This window comes from Eumetopias jubatus, unplaced genomic scaffold (assembly GCF_037043125.1).
Source record: "Eumetopias jubatus isolate StellerSeaLion01/CBP00866 unplaced genomic scaffold, mEumJub1_p1.0 scaffold_4, whole genome shotgun sequence".
In the NCBI taxonomy this organism is placed as follows: Eukaryota; Metazoa; Chordata; class Mammalia; order Carnivora; family Otariidae; genus Eumetopias; species Eumetopias jubatus.
The window spans coordinates 9,807,585-9,823,848 of record NW_028274810.1 but is presented as its reverse complement, the minus strand read 5'-3'; the positions used below and the strand labels follow the sequence as shown (position 1 = coordinate 9,823,848).

The following is a 16,264-nucleotide window of genomic DNA, read 5'->3' as shown; positions in this document are numbered from 1 at the left end:
CTCAGTCTATGGTATTTTGTTATGGCAGCCCAAGCTAAGACAGGAACAGTACATACTGGTGACTCTTGAGCCCAGAACCCTGGGAGACCGTGGGATCAGTGAGTGCAGTTCAACCCTGATGAAGCAGAGCTCATATTAGGCCCTCTCCAGCTCACGCCTGTGTCCTCCCAGGTTGAGTGGGAGCCTGGCTTCTCTCAAATGCCCTTCAGTTTTCTAGGTAGAAGTGAAAAAGGGAGCGACTCCTGGAGAGACTAAGGTTACTCCAGTAATTTCGGGATAGATCCAGCTCCCCTTGAAATCTTACGTCTGTGATTCTGGGTTGAGTGATAGCCACGCCAGTGATGACACCGCCGATCAGATTGGACGGTTGTGCTGGGCTGTGGGCCCTCCCTCCCACGTTCAAGACTAGCACGGACGGTTTGGGGAGGACCCAGCGCCATCGGCTGTGAAGTGGGGGAGTGTTTTTAGATGACCACCAGAGGTTTGGGTTCGTGTCACTTGTAATCATGGTTTCAACACAATTTCATTTTTAGAAATGCGTGTTTTGTTTAACTGCTTTTCAGTAAAGACGTTTGCCGGTCTTCACTCCCAGTGCCTCAAAAAGCAAAGGCTAAAATCGAGAAAGCGCTGAAGGGTAGAGCGGAAAGGTTTCTGCTCGGATCTGCTTTGCTGTGGGAGAGCCTTGAGGGCGGGCACAGAGCTGCCGTTTGTGGTTTGGCCGCGTGGTGCCTGTTGAGAGTGGCTGTAATGAGAGCGGAAGGTGCAGGACACTGCAGCCCGTGTTTGCACAGCTGTCTGCTGGCAGCCACCGTGGCTGGGAAGGCTTCCCTCACCCGGCGTGTGCCCCTAAGCCTTGCTCCAAGGAGGAGAGGAGCCACCCCTCACAGAGCGCAGCCACTGATAGCCAGAGAGCTCGTGGTTGCGGAGCTGGTTTAGATGGCCTTCCTGCGGGGCCCCGGGTGGCTGGGAGGGGTGGATCCTGCACCCTGGATGGTGTGCCGTTCCTTTTCCTGCAGGACTCACACTGCGGACAGGGCCTGGCATTCCGCGTGTCTCCCCGCAGATGGATGGGTGTGATCTGATGTAGTGTGTAAGCTGTGCTGATCCTCAAGAATACGGACGGATGGCGGTCTGCTGTCCCTGTCCTGCAAAGCCACTGCCCAGCTCTGCTCTGTGCCCGTTCTGGCTCAGTCCCGGCCAACCGAGGTCCCACTGGCCAGGCTGGCTGCCCTCAGACTCCGGACTCTCCATGCTGTGCTCCTCTGGTTCCCCCCAAGACCAGAGGTACTACTGGTGAGAAATGTGAGGCCGGATGAGAGAATGCCAGTCAAGCATTCCAGGGGGTTCCGGAGGTACCTTAGTTCCTATCTCAGTCTCGGTCTCGGCCTTAAGCAGGCGGTTGTCTTGGATGTTTATCTGGTGTGATTCAGCACAGTCATTGGAAGCGTCGAGAAAGCTCGTTTCCATCCCAGGCAGGGCAGGTGCGGCCCGAGCTGGACAGTGCAGGGAGGTGGCCGCATAGCGGGTCTGGGCCCTGGCCTGGAAGTGAGGCTGCAGGTGCTCCAGGCCAACTGTGGCAATAGCCAAACCTGTCGCTTACAGGGAAGCGTGTCTCACATGTCTGCCAGCATCTCTCTGCTGTGGGAAAGGCCGTCAGGTGGACAGCCGGCCATAGCGGGATCACCTGCTCAGAAGGAGGCTGCCTCAGGGTAGTCCCCACACTCAGAACCGCCCGGTGGATAGTGGATCGCGGCGTTTTCAGCCAGAAAGGATGACACGTGAGACAGCTCTCTGTTGTTTAGTCCCTGAGACCGGAAGAACCAGGCCGGTGCATGTAGCTGTTAGCTCCTTCTCGGCCTCAGAGACTCCCCAGGCGAGACAGAGCATGGGGGCTCCCCTGGACATGTTCTCCGTGTGGTCTGACTGACATTAGAGGGTATTTTCCAGTGTTATCCTTCACCGGGGACAGTAACGTGCATAGGGAGGTGCTCCAGTGCTCCCCGCAGGCTGCACTTTCGAGGCCAATCCACGGTGACCAACCCTTGTTGATTCTACCTTCTTTGAGCTGCGAGGGTCGATATTCCCAGCTTCTAGTCTCTCTGCTGTTGGGGATGCCATGCAGGGCTTGTCTGTAGCCCCATATTTGGTGCTTGGGCCAGGGACACATCACAGCCTGTGAATATTGGTTCAGAGAACTAGGTCACGCTGCAGCTTCCATGGAGCTGGGGAACCCGCGGGCCGGGGCCCCCTGGGAATCCATGCGGCCTAGAGAAGGGCCTCCGCAGGCCTCCCCAGCAGGATAGGGCCCCAGCTGTGTGTGTCCTCTGTTGGGGTAGACAGTCTGCCTCACGTCCCAAGATCTCGAGCAGCAATGTGTGTCCCTCCTGGCCTGCTGTGACAGAGTCCCCAAAAATCCAGCCTCCCCCCACCCTAGATCTTTCTACCGTCTAATCCAGATCTGTCAGTCAACACAAGCCTTTCCTCATTTTTGCCCCTCCCTGTCCTCAAGTTCCAAGGTGATCATTGCCTGTTATCTGTGTGGGACTCGTGGAAGCCACATCCCCAAAGGCAGTTGCAAGAGAAACATTTTAATTAAAAGGCAGGAGGGCCTGGAGATGCAAACACTCGTGTGCCGGGCTCCTGGTGGAGGTGGCAGCTGGCGTTCAGGGGCGAATTATACTCGCGTCTCTCGGACTCACATGAACATTGCTGCAGGTTGTCCTGACTCCTGGTCACCCCGAAGTCACTTGATCTCTCCGTCCAGGGGACAGTGAAGCCCACACATCCAGGTTGCAGTCTTGCTGACTCTTCCAGGGAGAGGTCAGTCAGATAAAACCGGGTCCATCAGCCGGCTCGCCTTCACTGGGAGTTTTCACAAAAAGCTGAACCATTTTAGTTTTCTCAAAGACCCTGGCTTCAGGCCTAAAATGCAGTCACTGGAGCAGGCACGCTTTGAAGAGTGCGAGGGAGGGAAGCCTTGGCACCCAGGCAACCATTACCATTGGCTTCCTTTGGGTCTTCATGGCCCGCCCACCCTCCACCCACTCACCTCTGTCACCCTCTCAGCCTCCCTCCCCTTTACCTGCTTCCATCCTTCTTGCCCTAAGTACACGTGTGTTCGTTTCCTAAAGCTGCTGTAGCAGAGGACCACAGACTGGGTGGCTTGAAACAGTGTTCTCCGGGTGCCTGGGTGGCTCAGTCATTAAGCGTCTGCCTTCGGCTCAGGTCATGTTCCCACAGTCCTGGGATCGAGCCCCGCATCGGGCTCCCTACTCAGCAGGAAGCCTGCTTCTCCCTCTCCCACTCCCCCTGCTTGTGTTCCTGCTCTCGCTAACTCTCTCTCTGTCAAATAAACAAATAAAACATTAAAAAAAAAAAAAAAAACAACACAAAAACCATGTTCTCTCTCAGTTTTGGAAATTAGGAGTCTAAGATCTAGGTAGTGGCAGGGCCATGTGCCCTCTGGAGGGTCTAGGGAAGAATCCTCCCTTGTCCTCCTGGCTTCTGGTGGTTGCCGGCCGTCCTCGGCGCGCCTTGGTTTGTGGCCGCATCACCGCGATCTCTGCTGTCACCACACGGCGTTCTCCGCCTGTGTCTCCTTTTCTTAATAGACACCAGCATGACCTTAACTTCGCATAATCACATCTGCGGAGATCCCATTCTGCAGTTGTGGGTATGCGTGTGGGGGGATTTGGGGAGACGCTCTTCACTGCACTATAGCAGGTTCTCACAGCTGTTCTGTGACTCAGCAGTGCGGCCCCGTCGCTCTTACTGAAGGTGTTGAGGAGGATTGTTTCACACCAGCCTGCTTCTGCCCACCCTGCTTCCTCTGCCGGGAAGTGGCTTGTATTACAGCCTGTGCCCACATGGTGTGGCCATCATTCATTGTTTAAGACTTAACTCGAAAACTCAGCTTCGCCTCCCCAGCAGATCTTCCCCTGAAGCCCCCACCCCTACCCCGGTCACGTGTTCTATCCCAGCCTGGGGGTCACCACACCAGTGGGATCTTAAGCCTCTCGAGGTTCTGTTCACATCTGTATCTGAGTCCTTGTGATTTAGCAGGTGCTCTTAATTCATACTGGCCTGTGAATGGCGTTGGAGAGACGGGTTGTTAAGATTTTTGGGTGTCAGCATCCTTCGGTGGCTCACGGGATAATGAGTATTTGTCCTAAAAGAAGGCCTTTGCAGATTTTACTGTGACTAGAACGGTCTCTTCAGTGCTTTCCCGTCAGCACACACCGAGGTGATCAGAATCGTGGTCAGTGGCATTTACATGGGGTGTTAACATGTATGAGATGCTTCCACATTTTTCACGCATGAAGAAAGCTGTTTTTTGTTGGCAGAGCTAAAGAGGGCAAGTGAATATTTGAAAAGACATGGCTACAACCTGAATGAGACTTCCCCTCCCTGCCCTGTCAGGGAGGGCCTTTCTCACTGCCCTGGGAGACAATACAGGCTGTAAAGTGTGAGGGTCTCAGACTGCCTGAGCTCTGAAGCCTGAATATTTCTGGTTTTAATAGCATTTTTTTTTTCAGATTTTATTTATTTATTTGAGAGAGAGTAGGGAGAAGAGCCGAGGGAGAGGGACAAACACTCTTGTACTGAGCTCGGAGCCTGACACAGGGCTCGATCTCACGACCCTGAGATCATGACCTGAGCCGAAATCAAGAGTTGGATGCTTAACCAGCTGAGCCACCCGGGTGCCCCTTAATAGCATGTATTAATTGCGGAGGCCACAGCCAAGTCCAGGGAAAAGTGAATGAAACAGGCAACTCTTTGTGTGTGTGTGCATGTAGGCATGTATGTGTTTGTACACATGTGCACACACTTTTCTAGGCCTCAGTGCCCTTTTTTGCACAGTAAGAGAGTTAAGAGCGGGGAGATTTTTGGCCACAATTGTTTCCTTCAAGTATTTGATGAGGTTTCACAGGAAGGGGGGTTTGGGTACAGAAGGAAGCGGTGGGCGGACCACTGGGCAGAACTTAGAGAAAGGTCATTTCAAGGCCAAGTGAGAGTGAATTTTCTTTTCACGGAGAGGTCGGTTGCTATCTGGGGTGTTATAAAGAGAATTGGTATGTGGATTGGGAGTTTGGCCTAGCTGGACTCTGGTTTCTTTGCCACTCATGTCTCTGCTTGGGTAAGCGCTACGGTTCTCTTCGTTCTGTGGAGAGAAAATTCTGTGATTCAGTGTAAGCGGAGTTGAGGTCATGCTTTTATGCCCAGAGACTGTATGAATAATCTAGCCAGCAGCCAGCCTCCCCCCTTGCTGCCAAACGCTCGTGCTCCTTAGTAATATGACAGTTTGGAGTTGCCCGATGCCTTGTAGTTTATAAACGCGTCCCCTGCCATAATTTCGTTTGCTCTTCTGGACATCTGCATGCAGCAGTAGGCACTCTCTGTCCATCATGGACCAAGAAACAGGACCAGAGAGGGCAGTGACTTCTACAGGGCTACACAGGAGCAGGAACAGATCTGCAATCTAGGCCTTCTGACTCTGAGGCTGGTCTTTTTTTACCAGGCCTGTTTTTTAGGAGGCTGAGATTGGCAGGAAACGCTGCATAAAAACAGAGTGGCATCACTGTAGGGTCTAAGTCACTAAGAAAGCAGTGAGGAGGGCATCTTCCCTGGCTCATTTCCTGTGGCAGTGCCCTCATGGTGGGCGCAGGGTGGGGAGGACAGAGCAGGGGCACTTGGGGACAGAAGGGCCTCCCCAGCATACACCGTAAGCTCATGGTGCTGCCATATGCGAGCCATTTGCTTTGGGCCACGTACTTGGGAATACAGCATCTCATTTCATCATTAATACATACCTTTAAAACACTCCCTACTTGGGAGCAGGAAAGTAGAGGGTGGACTCCTGAGTCTCCAGTAATTTTCCCAACCTCAATGCCAACTGACTTTGAAGTCTCAGAAGGTCATAGAATTTGGATTTGCCCCCATCGATGTTTCAGCTCAGGAATTCACTGCCACAGGTGATACCAGGCTCCAACCAGCACCTGACATATTTGGATCTCGCCGTCTGTCCATGGAATTTCTGACCAGCTACCCACACCAGCCCCAGTCATTTCGTTGACCTTTATGTAATACATTTTATAGAGTTGAGTATTTTGGAGCCCACTTAGGTTTATAGCAGGGCTTTCTGTATTGTTCTTCCCATCCTATGGACAAAGAAACAGAGGTTTAGAGAACTGAATTAATTTGTTCAAGGTCAAAGAATAAATGATAGAGCCAAGAGTCATGCTGTCTGGGGCCAAAGCCTGGTGCCATTTGCTTTGCTCTGTGCATACTTTCTCCCACAACAGATATGCACAGGACAGCAGGAAGCATGGATATGGAGAACATCCATTCGGTTTTGGTTTTGGTTTTCAGAATTCATCTTTCAGAAACATGTTTTTCGTGTTTTTATGAACTCAAATGTGAACTCTGTTTGGAGGTCCTTCTCTCGGCTGTAGGACAAGCACAAGTCCCTCACCTCCGTGGCCATGGTGGTTATGTGACAGTTATCAACAACACTGGAAATGTTTTCCTGGTTGATAAGACACAAAAGGCCACAACCCTTCTCGTTCCACTGTCTTTGTCCTGAAAAGAGAATAAGCCAGTCAGGCAGTGTGGTCAGCCGTGAGTTTCACATTGAAAAGTGGCTGTTGAGACACATGAAAAAGTGCTCAACATCACTCAGCATCAGGGAAATCCAAATCAAAACCTCAATGAGATACCACCTCACACCCGTCAGAATGGCTAAAATTAACAAGTCAGGAAACGACAGATGTTGGCGGGGATGCGGAGAAAGGGGAACCCTCCTACACTGTTGGTGGGAATGCAAGCTGGTGCAGCCACTCTGGAAAACAGTATGGAGGTTCCTCAAACAGTCGAACATAGAGCTACCATACGACCCAGCAATTGCCCTACTGGGTATTTACCCCAAAGATACAAATGTAGTGATCTGAAGGGGCACATGCACCCCAATGTTTATAGCAGCAATGTCCACAATAGCCAAACTGTGGAAAGAGCCTAGATGTCCATCAACAGATGAATGGATAAAGAAGAGGTGGTGTGTGTATATACACACACACAATGGAATATTATGCAGCCATCAAAAAAACCCCACCAAATCTTGCCATTTGCAACGATGTGGATGGAACTCGAGGGTATTATGCTAAGTGAAATAAGTCAATCAGAGAAAGGTAAGTATCATATGATCTCACTGCTATGAGGAATTTGAGAAACAAGATAGAGGATCATAGGGGAAGGGAGGGAAAAATGAAACAAGACGAAACCAGAGAGAGAGACAAACCATAAGAGGCTCTTAATCTCAGGAAACAAACTGAGGGTCGCTGGAGTGGTGGGGGGTGGGAGGGATGGGGTGGCTGGGTGATAGACACTGGGGAGGGTATGTGCTGTGGTGGGTGCTGTGAATTGTGTAAGACTGTTGAATCACAGGCCTGTACCCCTGAAACAAATAATACATTGTATGTTAATTTTTTTAAAAAGACAAAAAAATAACAAAAAAAAAAAGAAGAAGAGGAAAAGTGGCTGTTGAATTTCCTCACACATGTGCTGATCCATGGCTGGCCTGTCTTGTCTAGGAGTTCAAGTGGGATCAGCCTTGGCCAGGCAGAGCTGAGGGGCTTGCTTTCGCACGGCCAATCACATCGGCTTCTTCTGACGCTGAATATTGCCTCATCCATGTTGCCTTTCATGTGTGTATCTGGGAGTCCTGTCTGCACAGAGTTCTGTTACAGCCGCATGTATCACCATGCTGTTTTCCCCAAGTCTATGTGATCTGTGAAGGGGTATTTCCCTGGATGGTGAGATGGGGGGAGGGGTATCCTGGAACGCAGTATTAATTGAGCCCGGTGTTCTCTATCTTGGGAGAGTGCTCCTTGCCGTGGGTTTTTGGTGGGGCCACGTCTATAATCTTTACATCAGGCTCCACCTGCCTTAATATAGGGTTTCCATGTGAGGATTGTTTCGTCAGATTACTATTTCTCAGAGAAGGACGGTGATAAGAGAGATGGCAGGTTTCTCACCAGCTTGATTTTTCTTGCTTCCCTCCTTCCCCAGAGATGATCTGGTCTAGAGACCGGGACTAGTTGAAGGATTTGCTTTTCCCCATCCCTGAGGCCCTTTTTGCCTTGGAAACTCCATGGCTTTAGGAAATGCATGCTTGGGACTGATCCTATACCTGTTAGAATTCTAGGGTTTCCTACATGAGCAAGTTGAGCCAATGAGTATTACGTACTCAGGGGAAGTCGTAGGAGGTGTCCCTTGTGCACAGGGGACTTTCATGGCCTTGCCTTAGAGGGAGAATAGCATGCTTGAAGACCTCTCGAGTCCCGTGGCGGTGGGCAGGGGGGGGGAGCTGTTGATGCTGTGCATTTAGGTGCAGACGAGTGGGGCCCAGAGAGTTAGAAAAGGCTTCCTAAAAGAAATTGGGCCTGCTTTGGCCTTGGAAGACAGCACGTTTGGAAGGTGGCAAAGAACTGAGGCAGGAAGATACTGACATTGGCCGAGGAGAAGGGTGCTTTTGCATCCTGGCATTGTGGGCCATGGCTGAAGATGCTGGGTGCCCACATCTGAGGATGTCCCCTCAGTGGGTGCTGAGTTGCTCTTTTACTGGAGAGCCAAATAATGTATTAGTAGCGTGTTACTTTGAACCTACAGTCAGGATCCAGGACAGAAATGAAAAAGACTTTAGGCTTTGGATTGATGTAGACCTCAGACTCCCATGCCACAGTGGGTGTCACTTAGCTGGAGCAGAGTTCTTCACTCGGGTCCCTCGAAGCTCTTTTCCCTGTTTATACCCAAGCTGGGGGTGTATGAGAACAGAGGCAGGTAGGTCAACGGCCCCTGGGAAGGACTCTGATGGCCATAGTCAGGGGGAATGTGGAAAGGATGTGGAGAAACAGCCGAGTGCTCAGACTGCCCTGCTGCACGGGACAGGTGGCCTTTGTCTCCCATGGGGACCGACATCTTCACTGGACTGCCTGCGTGGTACAGCTCAGAATTAATGCGTGAAGCATTCGTCCTGAGTCACCAACAAGGGTTCAGTCATGTATAGCTTACTCTCTTTAAAAACGTGAAAAAAGGCATATTGGATTTTAATCCAAATTTCACAACCTTTTTTTTTTTTTTAAGCTGGGTACTTCAGTTATGCGTTGTTTTCTGTTGCGTGGAGCTTCTCATGGCCTGTGGGTGTTGCGCAGATGGTTTTTCGTAGGTGAGGGCTTGCAGCCCTCTTAGAGGCATTTCTAAACTCTCCGGGAGAGTCCCTCAGCTCCTGCATTAGTTTGTCAGCCGGGGGGGTGGGGGGACTGGCCAGGTGACCATGGCTGCTTCTGGGAAGTTCCTGTGTCCTTGGGGAGAGGACGGTGCTGGAGGAAGCGAGCACTGCCTGGCTTTTCCCCCTTGTTCAGTCCCCCTGAGCGAAGGCTCTCGAAGGCTGTGAGATGCACACACGTAGCATCGGCAGCCCCTGCCGCATCTTCCCTGCCCCATCCCTGAGCACTCCCTGGGGCCATGGGGGCTTTGGCACGAGTGGGCTTCGAGGGGGGCTGCGGACTTGCCCCAGTGTGGAGAGCATCTGCCTGCAGCCTGTGCTGGAAGGGGGCTGGGTGTGGGGTGTGCACCCCGGCAAGGAAGGCCTGCCAGAGCTGGGCATGGGCAGACGCCCTGTGTCCAGACAGCACAGTGCATTGTTTGTGGTTTTGGGGTGAAGAGGTTGGGAAATAGGGCCACCGGGCTCCCATTCAGCTCTCCCTCACCTGCCTAGCAGGCCCTAGCTGAGCTACTGGGATCCCCTGGGCTCCTCTTTGCAGCCTGGCTGAATGGAAGAGCCAGACCCAGCAACCACAAGAGGGTTTGCTTTGAAGACGGGCCTGAGAATAACCTCTGAGGTGCTTTTAATTTTTAAATTTTGATCCGGGAAATCATTCTCTGCTGGAATCCAGGAGCCGAGAGATGTTTCCATGTCCATATGGGAGCGTGGGAGGAAATATTTGCACCCCAGCATGTCTGTTGTGCATGAACTGGGACATCTCAGTGTGGCGGGGCGTCTTATCTCACCAGGCCCAGAGCCTCCAGAGAGGCACGGGGCGGGAGGGGGATGGGTGCTTACGAGGGCAAGTTTTTGTGTGTGCGCACGCGTGTCATCAGGCCTGGAGAGTCTCTGGATAGAAGGGGACGGTGGAGAAGAAGTGCTTGCCCCACTTTGGAAAATACCAGAGTCAGAGGTCAAGGAGGAGACTGCTGATTGGAAGCCACTGGGCAGACCTGCACGGAAATGAAGGCTCTCGAAGGCTGTGAGACGCACACACGTAGCATCGGCAGCCCCTGCCCCATCTTCCTGCCCCATCCCTGAGCACTCCCCGGGGCCACCGGGGCTTTGGCACCGGCGGGCTTCGAGGGGGGCCGCAGACTTGCCCCAGTGTGGAGAGCGTCTGTCTGTAGCCGAGGGGACTTCAGCACAAAGACCTATGCCCCAAAACGTCAACTCAGGGACCACTTCCCTTGCTCGGGGGGCTGCTCTTGTACCCACCCGAGTCTGGGCGTTCTGAAGCTCTTCTGTATGCTCCCCCAGCCCATGTGTATTCCAGTTAGCTGCGGTGGAGCTTCGGGTTTCTGCCTGCCTGGCTCAGGAGCAGCTCCTTGCACTCCCAGGGCTGGGCGGATGGGGGCGCACCAGTGTGGGAGTGATGACAAGTGAGTAACTGAATGACGAGGGCTTTCAAAATGTGGGTTTGCTCTTAGGACTCTTCTACTTCCATCATACACGATTAGTCTTGCCAGATTCCCCCCGCCTCCTGTGAGTGTACGTATCGAGGTTGATACTCAGCAGCAACTGAGCGCAGATCATGGATTTGAGGCACTGTTGGGATATAAGTGAGAAAGCTGGACCATGACTCTGCTCTCAAGGAGGTTAGCTGATTGACTTCTAGATCGTTTTTAGACTTCTAGACTTCGAGCTGAGCAGTGGGTTGACAGAGTGTCCCGCTGATAAGTTAGAGGCTGCGTTGTCTTGGTGTGAAGTGAGAATCCCTGAGCCACGTGGAGAGTTACGGTGGTCATCCAGGCACAGAGGGCAGCCCTGTCCTGGCACCCAGACTGTTGTAAGTAATCCTTGTCACTGCACCCACTTAGCAGGGGTTGGGAAGAACATAAAGGGCAAGATAAAAAGAAATCTGTGGGGTCGGTGTCGGTACATACACTGTCCCATAGCGGCCACACATCGCAGGGAAAGAGCACAGGTTGGAGGCTTGAAACTCCAGACTGGAGTTCTCCTGTTCGGTAGACACGTGCTATGTGCCGGTCAGAGATTTTCGAACCTCACTTGTCTGACCTTGAATGATTGTGGAAGTCAGACAAGATGATACATGAAAACCCATGCTGTATTAGCACAGGTTTCTCTTTGAAGTGGTGAGTGGCCTGCATCCATGACCAAGAGCAAGTTCTTTTGCCGCCAGTCGGGAGTATGGGCGCCCTCCCGCCCCCACCCTCCCACCTGGTGGTGTTACCTCTTCTCTCTTCCTCTGCTGCTGTCCGAGGGGCCAAACAGGTGACAGGGTAGAGGTTGCAGGACATTAGAGCAGAGAGAGTCCCCTCTGTACACCCCTGTCATCCAAGAGACAGAAGGCCTCGCAGACCAATAAAGACCAAGGTCTCAGCTGAGGGCTCGGGAAGGGGTCTTGCTTCCTCTGAAAGAGGGAGCTCCAGCTGGCCTGGGGCCGAGAGGATAGACCCCAGAGGAGGGGTCAGGAGTCACCAGTGTCTGCAGCCAGCATCTCTCACGTGCCCTCTGCCCTGTGTGGTTGGTTGCCGCTCGTTTTGATCCGTGGAGAACCCAAGTCCCAGCCTTCCCTAGAGCTGGGGCCGTGAGGCCTATGGGGAGACCCTGCCCTGGGACCTGAGAACCTGAATCTACACTGTGTTCTTTTGCCCATTAGCCCTGCCACCGTCTCGAAGTCTCTTGACCATTTGGGGATCCTCAGTGTCCTCTTTTGTAAACTGGGGAAAATAGGAAAGTTCTGTGCCGCCTGAACAAATCTGAGTTACAACTGATTCCTTTCTCAGCTATTGGCTAGATGGGGTGTGGTTCATGGCGCAGCCTGGGAGAAGGCCAAGAAGCCACTTGATGACTGAACTCAGTCTCACCTTTAAATTCTCATCCTGCTCCGACAAATGGTGTGGTAAAATCCAGGGGCCCGCCATGATGGGAGGTTACCCGTGGTGCTCTGCTGTTCTACCTGACTCCAAAAGAGGATTTTTTTGGTCACTTGGGACCTGCTTCTTCAGTGAAAAAGCATTGCATTAATTTTGCCTTCTCTTCTCAGTATCCAGCGAGCAGCATTGGTGGTTCTGGAAAATTACTATAAAGATTTCACCATCTATAACCCCAATCTCCTAACAGCCTCCAAATTCCGAGCAGCCAAGCACATGGCCGGGCTGAAAGTCTACAATGTAGATGGTACGTGCCTTGAAATGGTGTCTCTGGTTGGTGGGTGTGGGGGGTACAGTTCGGGGCAGCTCTTTAGCTTAAACTTTATGGTCCATTTGGTTCTTCTTCCCCTCAGTGTCCATCTTTATCGTACATTCTGAATTCAGAACAACTCTTCTCTTCTCTTCTCTCTTCTCTTCCTTTTTCTTTCTTTTCTTTCTTTTTTTTTTAAGATTTTATTTATTTATTTGACAGAGAGAGAGAGAGAGACACGGCGAGAGAGGGAACATGAGCAGGGGGAGTGGGAGAGGGAGAAGCAGGCCTCCCGCTGAGCAGGGAGCCAGACATGGGGCTCGATCCCAGGACCCCGGGATCATGACCTGAGCCGAAGGCAGACACTTAATGACTGAGCCACCCAGGCACCCCCCTTTCTTTCTTTTCTTTCTTTTCTTTTCTTTTTCTTTTTCTTTCTTTCTTTCTTTCTTTCTTTCTTTCTTTCTTTCTTTCTTTCTTTCTTTCTTTCTTTCTTTCTTTTTTTTCTTTGTTTCTTTCTTTTTCTTTCTTTCTTTCTTTCTTTTCTTTTCTTTTCTTTTTTCTTTTCTTTTCTTTTCTTTCTTTTCTTTCTTTTCTTTCTTCCTCTTTCTTCCAGCAAACATACTTTCAGAAGAATGTTGATTTACAGTCTACACATGTGGGAGGTTCATTTATTTTGGAATTTTCTGATTGAAAACAATAGTGATGTGTGTTTCCTGCCTCCTGCTGGGAACATCTATGGAAAGCTGCTTTTCAAATTTTGGATAAGTTACTCAAAGACTCAGCTCCCCAGATCCATGAAGTCAGTAACTCTCAGTAGTTCAGGCATCTGGTGAGATACTTAAAGAGATTTCTCAGTCCTGGCTAGGACCTGGGGCTGAGTGGGTGGCAGGAGGCCAGAGGCCAGGCTGAGGACGTCAGAGCTGTGTTTCAGGCTATCAGATAGTTAAGTGCAAGGAACAAGACACAGTGTCATTTCTTGCTGGATGCCTTGGGTCAGGGCAAGAGCTTTGTGGACCCTCAAAGAGGATCATATTGTTAGCAAGTCAAGTGATTTATGGATGGTGTCAATTTTTCATGGCCATATCCTCCCCATTTTGGCGGGGGTGGACGGGGGCGCACTTTATGAGATGTGCGCTCAGTTGGGGTTCCCAGAGGATTGGTAAATTTCACCCGTGATCTGAAAACTTACTGAAAATTCCCACTAGTGAAACCAAGTCATTAACCAAGTAGTTGATACAGAAGAAAGCATATGATCTGCCTTGACCTTCTGAAAAGTTAAGGCAATCTGTGGTCACGGGAACAGAGTGGGGAGTTCTAAGTCTGCATTTCACAAACGGGCCATATTGCAAGTCCTCAAGTATTTTTTTTTTTTTTATTCAGTGTTGTGACTACCATGACATTCCAGCATGGCTTGTTGTCCTGTGCATAATCAGTGTCTCCTTACCCCTTGACTTTCTTTTTTTCTCTGTCCTTGTTGTGCCCATCGCTCTCATTCTCTCTCATTGTCCTGTTGCTGAAATGTGATGCTCCAGCTACCCTTATGGCCAAAGTGAAACTTGATGTAACAGATGGTGAGTAACATCTTCAGCATTCTCTCTGTGTGTTATTTTTGGCCAACATTTTCATTGTCCGGCATTCTTCATCTCCTTCTGCATTCTTTTTCCATTTCCACTGATCAGATTGGGTTTGGGGGAGATATCCTTTCTCTCATGAGCATAGCGAATGTGAGGCAGGAGTGCTGTTCACCCTTCTGGAAGTTTCTTTTGAGATTGGTGGATATGCTTCTCGGGGGGTGGGTAGACGGTATCGACAGACCGTGGTACTCGTTTCCCACTGTTTTGCAGCCCCGTAGCATTAAAACTATTCTTCCTCCACTGTCCTTCCCTGAAGGCCCCAGTAACAATGCCACTGGTCAGTCCCGGGCCATGATCGCTGCAGCTGCTCGGCGCAGAGACTCAAGCCACAACGAGTTGTATTATGAAGAGGCAGAGCACGAGCGGCGGGTGAAGAAGCGGAGAGCGAGGTCTGTTGTCCCCCCAGCCCTGACACTTAACACCCTGTCATAGTGGACTTTCTACTTTTTAAATTTTTTTTTTAACCGCTAGAATGAAATCTGAGTGTATAAACGTGAGCCGCTCAAGCCTCAGGAGTGTATCGTGCTCCGTTGTTTCTCATGCACCAGCGTGACCAGGAAGGCTTATTAAAGCGCAGATCTGACATTCTGGGCCCCACCTGCAAAAATGACTTACTCACCTGGAGTTGGGCCTCAGAATTTGCATGTCTTCCAAATTCCCAGTTGATGCTAAAGCTGTTGGCCCACGGCCCACGCATGCTGGATCAAGGGGGATGCAGCTCTGCTCCTGTAGCACCAGCCCCCTCTCAGTGCGTGCAGAGCCTTTTGTGGCCAGATGTTGAGGAATCTTCGAGCTCTTTTCATCTAAGCCTTCGTTGTAGAGATGGAAGGATTGAAGTGAGTCCACCAAGCTCCTTAGTGGCAGAATTGAAAACAGAGGTCAATCTCCTAGGCCCAGGGCTCCTTCCCCCTCACCCCTGTAGCCCCCCTGCCTTCCTTTCTCCCCCCCCCCCCCCCCCTCCGCCCAGCCATCTGGAGTGACCGCTACGGAGGTGAGCCTTGGGTGAGCTGGCGGCAGGCTGGGACACAGAGGCGGGCAGGAGGCCTCCCAGGCCCTGAATGACCACGCTGTTGTCCAGCCTGGCAGCAGCCACCATCCTGATGACCGTCTCATTGCCCACCCCTCCCCCCCCCCAGGCTGGTGGTTGCGGTGGAGGAAGCCTTCATCCACATCCAGCGCCTCCAGGCCGAAGAGCAGCAGAAAGCTCCAGGGGAGGTGATGGACCCGCGGGAGGCGGCGCAGGCCATCTTCCCCTCCATGGCCCGGGCTCTGCAGAAGTACCTGCGCACCACGCGGCAGCAGCATTACCACAGCATGGAGAGCATCCTGCAGCACCTGGCCTTCTGCATCACCAACAGCATGACCCCCAAGGTGCGGCCCGGCACCGAGCTCGGCAGGCCCTGTTTGCAGCTGTGCCCAGGCGCAATGGACTCAAAGGCTCTCTAAAGCCGCGACTCACGAGAATTACCAGTTCCCACTTACTTTATATGATTTTGGTGCGGTTGTTTTTTGAAATTGCTTTTCGAGAGCCTCTAGCTTCAAGCAGAGGAAAGACTTTCACAGTAGAGGTAGCAGTTAGGGGCACTCTGGGCTCTGGAGCTGTGCTGAAGCATATTCCAGCCTGGCTCCTCCCGCAATGAGCTGGTCACCTCGGGCACATCGCCTAATAGCTCTGTGCCTCACTTTCCTACTCTGTAAATGGCAGCTTGCTGTAATACCTACCTCATTGGGTTGTGGTGGGAACTCAAAGAGTTCATGTGAAGTGCTTAAAACAGTGCCTGCCATATGGTAATGTCTGAGTAAATGGCTGTTCTTAGTGGCAGAAAGGATACCATCACCCTGTTAGGCATTTTGGACTTCATGGGGTTAGTTTTACTTGAGTGGTCTCTTGAATTACAATATGAGCACGCTTTAGGGAGATTGCAGGAAACAGCCATGTAGCTAAGAGAGGGGTGGGGCCGAGGAAGCAGAGTAGAGTGAGGGTTAGCAAATGACCTGTCATCACACAGACGGGGCTTCAGATCCAGGCTCCACCAGTTGATTAGGTTGTGACTTTGTAGAGGTCACGCTATATTTGTTTCCTCTTTTATAAAATGGGGATAATCGTAGCATCTCCCTGATAGGGTTGTTACGTGAAAATTATATTCAGTATGGCAACATG

At 51.4% G+C, this 16,264-nt stretch overlaps 1 protein-coding gene across 2 annotated transcripts in view; it reads left to right on the top strand.

The window, feature by feature from the left end:
• The window catches only part of VANGL1 (VANGL planar cell polarity protein 1), a 49,082-nt gene that overhangs the window by 28,488 nt on the left and 4,330 nt on the right, over window positions 1-16,264 (top strand). For both annotated transcript variants that reach the window (XM_028101997.2, XM_028101998.2), the window contains exons 5-7: window positions 12,330-12,463; window positions 14,360-14,492; window positions 15,240-15,474. In XM_028101997.2, the coding sequence (XP_027957798.1) occupies window positions 12,330-12,463; window positions 14,360-14,492; window positions 15,240-15,474 (502 nt within the window). The remainder of the gene's footprint in view (window positions 1-12,329; window positions 12,464-14,359; window positions 14,493-15,239; window positions 15,475-16,264) is intronic.